This window comes from Phaenicophaeus curvirostris, chromosome 15 (assembly GCF_032191515.1).
Source record: "Phaenicophaeus curvirostris isolate KB17595 chromosome 15, BPBGC_Pcur_1.0, whole genome shotgun sequence".
Taxonomy (NCBI): domain Eukaryota; kingdom Metazoa; phylum Chordata; class Aves; order Cuculiformes; family Cuculidae; genus Phaenicophaeus; species Phaenicophaeus curvirostris.
The window spans coordinates 3,197,315-3,208,045 of NC_091406.1; the positions used below are offsets into that span (position 1 = coordinate 3,197,315).

At 51.8% G+C, this 10,731-nt stretch overlaps 1 protein-coding gene across 1 annotated transcript; it reads right to left on the reverse strand.

Annotated features, from left to right (window-relative positions):
- Positions 1-2,044: 2,044 nt before the first annotated feature.
- PITX1 (paired like homeodomain 1) lies at positions 2,045-10,363 on the reverse strand. Its single transcript, XM_069869108.1, is given in 5 exon segments — positions 2,045-3,551; positions 6,879-6,962; positions 6,964-7,080; positions 7,082-7,098; positions 10,191-10,363. Coding segments are annotated over 5 exon segments (921 nt in total). The 5' UTR covers positions 10,354-10,363; the 3' UTR covers positions 2,045-3,011.
- Between the last annotated feature and the right edge of the window lie 368 nt (positions 10,364-10,731).

The following is a 10,731-nucleotide window of genomic DNA, read 5'->3' on the forward strand; positions in this document are numbered from 1 at the left end:
GAGCTGCTTTCTGCTCAGCGTCTCCTCGGAATTTTCCTTTCTCTGAGCCATAAATGTGTCAAGATGCCCAAATTTCACCCAGCAGCGGCGGCTCAGCTTTCGCTCTCGTGTTGGGAGGAGGATGCCCGTGAGTGACCCAGACAGGCTGTGTCCCTGCTCCCCAGCCCCATCCCGCAGGATGAGCCGCAGGGAGGTGCGGGACCCCAAAAACCACAGCAGCTCAAGGTGGGAGTTGGGTTCAGGACTAACAGTGCTACCTCCAGAAAAATAAGCACCGAAAATCCAGGCTACAACAGCAGCCGAGGGCTTGCAGACACCCTCTGGGATGGAAACTGGAGGGGGAAAAGGGGTTTTTCCCCCTCTCTGGTGCTCCAGAAAGGGATAAAGTCACCGCGGAGCCCCAGCTCCTCTCCGCTGAGCCCCCGCCTTGGCTGCGCAGCCCCCGAGCAACCCCCCAGCCCCTCGACGGGCGCTCCGCGGGCGCGGATCCCCCGCCCTGCAGCCTGGGAAGCGGCTCCGGGGCTCGGCGGGGCCGCGGAAAACCCGCGGGTTTCGAGGGGCTCCGCGCAGCGGCTGCGAACCCGCATCCGCGCAAACTGCGCGCAGGGGCGCGGCTTTTCCAGCGGCTGCGGGGAGGTCCGGCCGCGGAGAATTTGATGCTTTGGTTGGCTTAATTAAGGCATTGTTGTTATTCTTATTCTTATTATTATTGTTACTATTGTTATTATTGCTGTTATTGTTATTATTGTTGTTATTGTTATTATTATTGTTATTATTATAATATTTTTCACAAAATATGAATAATGTTCATAGTGTTAATGAAGTTGCAATGAAATTAGAGCCTTTCCTGCTCGCAGCAGCTCGGGGGAAATGGATTAAATAGAAACGCACCAAGAAATAAAGCAAAAAACCCTTAAAATTCGGGATATCGGGGGGTCGTTCGGAGGAGCAAGAGAAAAACGCACCTTAGCAAAAGGAGCAAAAGGGAAGGAGCTGCGGGGTGCGGGGGTGGGGGGCGGCAGGATTAACCCTTTGAGGATGAACCGAACCCCCCCCCCCCCGGCTCCGGGCGTGATGGTTTGGTGGGAGCAAAAAAAAGAAATCCAGGAGGCAAAGAGGGTTGCGCCTCGGCCAAAACAGCAGCAGGAAAAATCTGCTATAAAACTGGAGGTGGGGAGGATTTCCAGTGCCCCTGGGGATGCAGGAGAGGGGCCAGGGCGCAATTCCCGCGGGGGAGCAGAGGGGCGAAAGCTGCTTTTCTTCTCCTCTAGTCGATTTCTTAAACACAGCCAGAAAAAAAGAACGTTAAAGACATTCTAGATTTCGTTTCAGTTCGGGTTCTGTTGGGGTTTTTTTTGTTGTTCTTTTTTTTTTATTATTATTATTATTCCCATGCTCTTAACTTTGGAAAGAAAAAAAATAAACCACAAAACATAACTTATAAAACAATATATATACTGCATCCTTATCCACAACAGCATAACTGAAACATCCAGCGTAACCGTTTACCACAGGTGTGAAATACACTGGGAAAGAAGCACCGTGTGCATTTTATATTATGTTTCTTTGTCATCTACAAGTAATAAGTATCGACAAAAAAAAATAAGCAACAAATATGCCTGCAGTTAAACTTCATATGCGTTTGTATGCGTATTAATAAAGTTCATATTTACCATTTCCACGTCTGTTTTTTTCTTTTTTTTTTTGCCAACAAGCACTTGTTAAAGTATCTACATTTACATAATAACACCTTAAGATAATAACACCTTAAGATCATAATTTTTTTCCCTTTTTTTGGGGGGGATTCCTTGTTTTTCCTTCACAGTTCGAAAATCAAGGAACGCTTTCAGCTTCAATAATCAACCTTTCCGGATGCCGAGGCTCGTTGTTTCTCTAGCAGAGATGCAGTATCTGGATTCACTTCAGAACAGACCGTTTTTCATCTTTTTTTCTTGTTTACAAGACTCTCTAAAAGCGGTTCGGGTTTTTAATTGATTTTTTTTTTTAAAGAGAAAAAAACCTCCTGCATTTAAATAAAGATGAATGATAATTTCATTATCAGGATAAGACTTTGTACGGGGAGAATGGTTGAAGAGTTTTTGCATCCTTGGAGGGTTTCTGTGCTCTCTCACCGCAGTCTTTTGGAAAGGATGAAGAGGTAGGAACCTTGAGCTGCTTAGTATCAGGAATGACTGGATTAGAGCTTCCAACTAAAGAAAAAAACATCAAGAATCATGCATTTTAAAAACAGTTTATTCAACGGCCAAGGACAATGATCCGGCACAACGTAATGGTAGATATAAATATAACCTTATATAAGTGGTTGACCCTTGTCATTATTATTTTTAATAGTTTCATACCTAATATTTTAACCATTTTTTTCCCCCCCGCAGAATCTACTCTGCGATTTATATCCCCCCTCCCCTTTTGGTTTGGTTTTTTTTGGTTTTTTTGGGTTTTTTTTCCGAGTGTGACTCTGTTCCTCAGTGGTAAACATTAAAACATTAACCAAACTCTTCCCGTGCGACAAGAACCGTCCCACCAGCTCTCCCCACCGAGGCTGCTCCCCCCCTCATGTGAGGCCGCCTCACCAAACCCCTGTGCAAGTTCAAGTAAACACGTACAACCCGCATAAATCCAGAGAAAAAAAATTGCAACTCATCCATGTACCAGATTTCGATGTCTCTTCAAAAGTTTTCTGGTCCGTTTACGGTTTTTGATGGTTCGTGTTTTTTTATTTAAAGCACTGCTTTGTTGGTTGCATCAATATTTTTTTTTCTAGACAGCCGAAGTCCGCAGAGTTTCGGGGGAAATTTTTTTTTTTTTTTTCCGGTGCTGTTTTGCTCGTCTTTTTTTTTTCCCTCTCTCGCTTGCTCGGGTTTTACTTTTAATCAATCGGGTGTAATATTTTAATTTTTTTATTTGTTTTTTTTTTTTTTGTCTTTTTTTGTTAAACGTCGCTTTTGGCTTTGTCGGGGCTGCTCTACCGGGGGTGGCTCGCGCCGGGTCCGTCAGCTGTTGTACTGACAGGCGTTTAGACTGGAGCTGGGGCTCTGCAACCCGCTGTAGCCGAAGCCGGAGTGCTGCTTGGATTTGAGTCTGAGGCTGGCTAAGCTGGAGTTGCAAGTGTCCCTGTAGACGCTGTAGGGCGAGCCCGGCGGCGCGTAGGGACAAGCCGGGGAGGACATGGCCGAGTTGAGCGAGGAGCCGCCGAGGTTGTTGATGTTGCCCAGGCCGGAGTTGGCCATGCCCGGCACGGCCGAGTGGCCCATCCCCGACGGGACGTTCATGGAGGAGATGCCGCTGGGCGCCGAGAACATGGGCTGCGACGAGAGGGGGGTCATGGAGTTGAAGAAGGTGAAGCTCTTGGTGGAGAGAGGCGCCGGGGGGAGGCTCTTGGTGGCCCAGTTGTTGTAGGGGTAGCCGGCGTACACGTCCTCGTAGGGCTGCACCAGCCCGCTGAACTGCGGCACGTAGCCGTTCTTGCACAGGTCCAGCTGCTGGTTCCGCTCCCGCTTTCGCCACTTGGCTCGCCGGTTCTTGAACCAAACCTGCGGGGGTCGGGGGCACAAAGCACAGCGAGGGGGCGCGGTGAGTGCGGGGGCACCGCACCCCCCAACCCACCCCCCCCCGAGCCGCCCCCGACGGGAGGACGGGGACCCAACCGCATCCCGGCATCTCAGAGGGGGTTTGGGGGGCACTGAGCATCCTCCGATTCCACATCCCGGCGCTCGAGGGGAAGGGGGGCCACCAAACGTCCCCCGGTTCCACATCCCGGCATCCGAGGGAGGTTTGGGGGTCACTAAACCTCCCCGAATTCCACATCCCGGCATCCCACGGAAGGGGAGGACACTAAACGTCCTCCAATTCCACATCCCAGCACTCGAGGGGAAGGGGGGTCACCAAACGTCCCCCGATTCCGCATCCCGGCATCCGAGGGGAGAGAGGGGGCTTCAAACGTCCCCCAGTTCCACATCCCGGCATCCAAGGGAGGTTTTGGGGGTCACTAAACGTCCCCCTTCTCCACATCCCGGCATCCCACAGGAGGTTTGGGGGTCACTAAACGTCCCCGAATTCCACATCCCGGCATCCGAGGGGAGGGGAGGTCACTAAACCTCCCCCAGTTCCACATCCCAACATCCGAGGGGAGGTTTGGGGGTCACCAAATGTCCTCTAATTCCACATCCCGGCATCTGGGGGCCGGGGGGGGACACACCAAACGTCCCAAGTTCCACATCCTCGCACCCGAGGGGAGGTTTGGGGGTCATTGAACGTCCCCCGATTCCACATCCCGGCACCCAAGGGGAGGTTTAGGGATCACGAAACGTCCTCCAGTTCCACATCCCAGCATCCGAGGGGAGTGGGACACACCAAACATCTTCCAATTCCACATCCCGGCATCCGAGGGGAGTGGGGGACACCAAACACCCTCTAATTCCACATCCCCGCAAACGAGGGGAGGTTTGGAGGTCACTAAATATCCTCTAATTCCGCATCCTGGCATCCAAGGGGAGGAGGGGGACCAGACATCCCCCAATTCCCCAGCCTGGCATCCGAAGGAAGGTTTGAGGGTCACTAAACGTCCCCCAATTCCACATCCCGGCATCCGAGGGGACCTTTGGGGGTCACTAAACGTCCCGCAATTCCAGGACCCCGCACCCGACGGGAGTGGGGGGGACCAAACCTCCCCCGATTCCACATCCCGGCATCCGAGGCGGGGGGGACACACACAAAACATCCTCCAATTCCACATCCCCGCACCCGAGGGGCTGTTGGGGGGGGGTGGGGGGGGGTCACCAAACGCCCCCCACCTCCCCAGCTCCGCAGCGCCTCTCCCTGCAGCCCCCTCCCCACCCCGGGGATCCCGCTCCGCGCAGCATCGCGCATCCCCCTCTCTCCATCCTCCTCTCCGCGAAGGCTCCCTGGGCGAGTGGCCGCGGCTCGGCGCTGGCCACGTCCCCCCAGGTCCCCTCGCCACCCCCGTCCCCCCAGCGAGTCGAGGGGCGCAGGGACGGCCCCAGATGAGGGCTGGCTCGCCCGGCTCCGCCGCGTTTCCGAACGCTAATGCCGTGTAATAAAAGTCCCCTGTTACAGATCATAAAAAGGGGATTGGATTAGTATGTTTAGGTTTTAAAAAAAAAAAAAAAAATCAGTCCCCGCATCGCCTTTGGATGGATGCGGCCTCTGCCTCTCTATCTAATGAGAATTTACAGCCCTGAGCGCGGAACAGAGAAGCCGGGTGCTCTCCAGGCGTTTGATGCAAAAATCTGATCCAGGTTCTCTCTTATTTTATTTTATTTAATTTTTTTTTTTAGCCCTCGGAAAGCCTTTGAGCCCCCCGGTTTGCGCCGGGCAGCCCCAAATTCCTTTTCCAGCTTAAAGCCCAGGTCCTGCCTGCCTCCTTCGAGCCCCTTTTCCCGCATCCCCCCGCTCCCATCCCGGTTTTCTCCGGTCGCTCCCGGGCTCCCTGCGGCCACCGGAGCCCCCGAAGAGCCGGGACACGGGGGGGCAGCTGCTCAGGACCCCCCTCCCTCTCTTAAACTCCGCTCCACGACTCTTCTTAACCACCTCTCTCAAGAATGGAAACTTGGGGAGCAGGAGGCTGGGGACACACACGGATGGCTGAGTCTATTTTTTAAAAAAATCACAATAATTAAAAAAAAAATCCCGTAGAAATAGGAAACGAAAGCCAACATGTCCAAAAACCTGTAATATACTCCTCGGAAGGTGCTTCCAGACAGGAATTTCCTGAAAATGAGGGTAATTAATTATGGCTCCTAGACATTTTAAAGGAAAGGCCCTCGTAGCAAATTAAGGTTAGATTTGCAATCTGCAATCTCAGAACATCAACCCAAAACATCTCCACGCAGAGGGAGAACGAAATTACCTTAATGGCAACTCGTATGTTAGTTTTATTCCCCTTCCTGAAATATTCCAGCAAAATTAATGAAGTTTAGTCTCCGCTCCGGCTTTGTTTTGTTTTAAACTCAATTAAACCAACGCTTTCAGATGCGTTTCCCCCGCTGCAGATGCCTATTTACTCTTGAAAGGTTTTAAAGCAGAATCTCCGTAATCCAATTTGGTCACTCGCGGTTTAATTGCCAAGAGGAAAAAAAAAAAAAAAAAAAAAAAAAGTGGCTTTTTGGGCTGCGGTTCCCGTTTTCTCCCGGGTTTTTCTCCCTTTGGAGGCAGCGGGAGGGGGGGGATGCGCGGGCCGCGGCCAAACCGCGCAGGGAAATATCCCGGGAAGAGGGAAAACGCGCAGGGGAGGTGGGAAAACAGTGATTTGCGGATCAATGGAGCCCGAGCCCGCTCCTGTCTGGTCGTTATTGCCAGGATATTTCACCCCTAAATCTCCCTGAGGAACTGCCGAGTCTATATATACATCGATATTTTTATATTTACACGGTGGCATCGGCTCCGAGGCGCCTTCGCCGTGCAAGTACGTGTCTGCAGCGCTTATTGACTTTGGAAAGCGGCCTCTCCCCAGCCTGCATCCTTCCTTCCGCGAGCGCCCGCGGAAGATGCGCGGCCGGGAGGGGGGCCGAGCCGCAAGGGCGTCGGACAGCGGCTCCTCACAGTTGCTGGGATTACTGGGAATAACCAGGGAGCCTCGGGGGGGAGCCTCGGGGGCTCTTGCCCCCCAAACCGGTGCCCTCCCCGAGCCTCCCCCGCGGAGCCGGCCGCGTCGTCTCTCCGCGCCCGGGAGCCGAATTTCTCCTCTCCAGGTCCGCATCCTAATTTTAGGAATCCAAATCCAACCGCGGCTCCCAGGTGATGCCCGCAAACGGCCTCAGCGCCTCCCGAAAGGGGCAGTTTCTCCAAGACGCGCATCCCCGCGCATCCCCGCGCATCCCTCTCCCCGCAAGGGGCTGCGCGCCCCGCTTACCCCGCACTCGGGGCTCGGTGAGGTTGGTCCAGACGGCGATCTCCTCCCTCATGCTCATGTCCGGGTAGCGGTTTCCGCTGGAAAGTGGCCTCCAGCTCCTGGAGCTGCTGGCTGGTGAAGTGCGTTCGCTGCCGCCGCTGCTTCTTTTTCTTGGCCGGGTCGTCGGCGGCCCCGTCTTCGTTCTTCTGCTCCGCCGCTGCGCTCTTTTTCTGGTGGGATGGTGGGATAGGTTCGTTTAGGTTTTTTAATTATTGTTCTTTTAGGTGGTTTGGGTTGGTTTTCTCTTTTGTTTTTTGTTTTTTTTAATTTTTTTTTTAAACGTTGCAAACAGAAATACAAGCGCCCAAAGGCAGGCACGCCCCCCCCCGCACCGAAGGGATGAGTGGGGGGCACCCCCCGAGCCCCCCAGCCCAAACCTCGCCTCTCCCGGGCCGGTTGGGGAAGGAGAACGGAGCCCTTGGAGAGGCAGCGGGGACCCCCGGGGCAGCCCGGCTCGAGAGCGACCGCGGGGAGGCGGGTTTCCCCGCAGCATCGGCCGCTCTGCCTTTCTTTCTAGGGCACCCTTTTCATTCCCTTCTACCTAAGGCGCGATCTTTGCTCCATTGTCTTTGTTTTGCTGGGCCGCGACGGGAAACTTTGGAAGGGGCAGGGGGAGTTAAAACCCAGCAGCAATTAATCGCAAAAGGCAACCCCCTGCGAACTACGAGCTGAGGGACAGCCACCGACTTCTTTCTTCCTTTCTTTCTTCCCTAATTCTTTCCCCCTTTCTTTCCTCAGACGCTTCTTTCTTTTCTTTTCTTTCTTCTTTCTTTCTTTCTTTCTTTCTTCTTTCTTTCTTTCTTTCTTCTTTCTTTCTTTTCTTTCTTTTCTTTCTTTCTTTCTTTCTCTTCTTTCTTTCTTTCTTTCTTTCTCTCTCTTTCTTTCTCTTTTCTTTCTCTCTTTTTTTCTCTCTTTTCTTTTTTTCTCTTTCTTTCTCCTTTTCTCTCTCTTCTTTTCTCTTCCTCTTTCTCTCTTTCTCTTCTTTTCTCTCTTTCTCTCTCTCTCTCTCTTTCTCTCTTTCTCTCTTTCTTTCTCTCTTTCTCTCTTTCTCTCTTTCTCTCTTTCTCTCTCTCTCTCTCTTTCTCTCTTTCTCTCTTTCTCTCTCTCTTTCCTCTCTTTCTCTCTCTCTTTCTCTCTTTCTTTCCTTTTTTCTCTTTCTTTCTCTTTCTCTCTTTCTTTCCTTTTTTCTATTTCTTTCTCTCCTTTTTTCTCTTTCTTTCTCTCTTTCTCTCTCTCTCTTTCTTTCTTTCTGTCTTTCTTTCTGTCTTTCTTTCTGTTGTCTTTCTGTCTTTCTTTCTGTCTTTCCCCTTTTGTCGCTTTTAGGAAGTTAGTGTTTATTTTAACCCGAGGCTGAGTGAAATTCCTCTGCAAAAAGTCATATCGAAAGAAGCAAAAGCAAAAATAAAAAAAAAAAAAAAGACACCCCAGGAAAGTTTTGGCGATGGGGATTTGCACGGAGTGGAAGCAACGGCGGGGTAACCCCCTTCTCCCCTTTCCCTAGGGGCCCTCCCCGCTCTCCCAGCCCGGCTGGGCTCGTTTTTAGAGCTCAGGAAAAGGACTCGGAGGCCTGAACGCAACGTGCTCCCCGGGAGGAGCGGGGGAAGGTGCGGCCATCCCCGCGGCCTCGCTCCTGCTGCTGCCCAGGGGAAACTCGCCGCACTTTTCCTTTTTTTCTCCCCTCCATTTTTTTTTATTATTTTTGTTTTTTTAAGAGGGTTTTATCCCCGCGGCAACGGGCCTGGGGCCGTTTCTCCAGCGAGGCGAGCAGGAGGCTAAAAATAATCCCAGGCTGCATCCAAACCCTGGGAGGACTCGTCCTTGCAAAGTCACCCCGGCCACAAACGGGGAGCGGGCTCGAAAAAAGGGGGGAAAAAAAATAAATAAAAAGATGGAAAAGGGGGGGCGGCTTCTCTCTGTGTTTTGCAGAGCAAATAAGGCCTTTGCAGCTCAGATCGCGGCTCGACCTCCCCCCATTCCAGCTCCTGGACCCGAGAAACAGAAACCAAAATAATAACCCTGCGAAGAGAAATCCTCTAAAAACAACCAAAAAATCAGGAGAAACCCAGGCCGAGGGGGAGATGGGGGGAGATCGATGGGAAAGCGGCTGCGGTGGGATCCATCCTGCCCCCCCCCGGGATTAATCCCGATAGGATTTTAATTAAAAATCCAGCCTTTGCGCCAGGCTGTGATACAATTTCAAATCACAACGCGCTAATCAGCATTTCTATTTCTTTTTTTTTTTTTCTTTTTCTCATTGAACAAAAAGAAAACGAAAAAGCTCTTTTGCAGCTTCTGGGAGAAGAAAAGCAGGCAGGTCCCCAGCCGTCCTGCAGCGGCGAGGGGTCACACACAGGGGTAGGGCAAAACGGAGCAAATCTCCCTCTCTAATCTCAAATAATCCCCTCTAATCTCGGAGTCCCTTCCAGACGCCGGTCCCTAACTTTGTTTGCGGATCCAGGCTGCGAGGCACAACCCAAACCTTATTTATCATCGGGTGCCACTCGAGAAACAATTTCTCTCCTCAGCTAAGGGGTTTGCTAAGCTCCGAGGAGCAACGGCAGCTATTTAAAAATTACAATTAAATAAGAAATGAAGCGCATTCTGAAAGGCTGCCGGCGGAGAACGGGTAGCACGCTCCTTCCCGCAGATTTTGCTCCTTTCTCCTCGCTTCCCTTGTCACTGTTGAAATGTTTCGAGTTTAATGAAACCCAAACGGGGAAACCACAGTTTTCCCTGCACTTTTCGCACATGGTGGGCAGGGAGCGGTGAGAGAACTCGCATCCCCTCTGCCACCACGCTTTTTCCTCCTTTTTTTTTTTTTCAAAAATATTTCTTTTTCTCCCCCTCCCTCCTTTGACAGAGGGATCTTTTTCCACCCCAGCTGGAAAATAAACCCGGGCAAAGGCTGACATTATTTCAGAAACATCCGGCAAAACCGCACCGCCCGAAGTGCCCCCCTTCCCTGCGACCCCATCAATTAAAAACTGTGTTTTTTACCTAAAAAAAAAAAAAAAAGCGAGCAGCTCTTGGGATGGGGCAGGGGAACCGTGAGCGCCTGTCAGCGCCTGTCAGCTTCTCGGGGTTCGCTGGGGATGGAGCCCCCGGGATCACCGGCATCTCTCACCCCCCAGCCCCCCAATTTCTTTCCCCCCCTCTGGATGCGCAGGGGGTGCGGGTCCAGCCCCACCGGCCAAGGGAAGGAGCGCTGGGGAGGGGGAGGAGGGGGGGGGGAAGCGGGTGATTTTTTTGGGGAGGGGGTTACCTGGCACCTCCGTGTCGGAGGATTCACTGGCTGAGTTCTCGATGGGGTCTCTGGGTTCCGAGGATCTTTGCAAATGGAAGCTGGAAGCCATGTCATGGGAGGGTTGGGGTCTCAAGCTCTCGGGGAGTCTCTCCAAATTCATTCCACCTTTAAAGGAATCCATGGCAGGGGCGCCGGGCTGCCTGGGGGAGTTTGCAGGTGTTTATTCCACACAAGGAAAGCAACAAGGAGCGCTTTTTTTTTTTGGGGGGGTTTGTTTTTTTTTTCTTAAAGGATAAAAAAAAAAAAAAAAAGAAACAACGACAAAACCAAAAGCAAATCCACTTATTACTAACAATATTATTTTTTAGGGTGTTGGAAGAAGCGATGCGGGCAGCCGGGTGTCTCTGCTCGGGGAAGGGCTCGGCAGTCCGGCCGCATCGGCTGGGAAGTGGTAAAGATCCCTCCTAGAGAAACGCGAGTTGGACAGTTTAAAGCTAAAGAGATTAAAGTGACCTGCCCTACAACAAATGCCTGTAGTTCAGCGGGGCTCCTCCCCCTG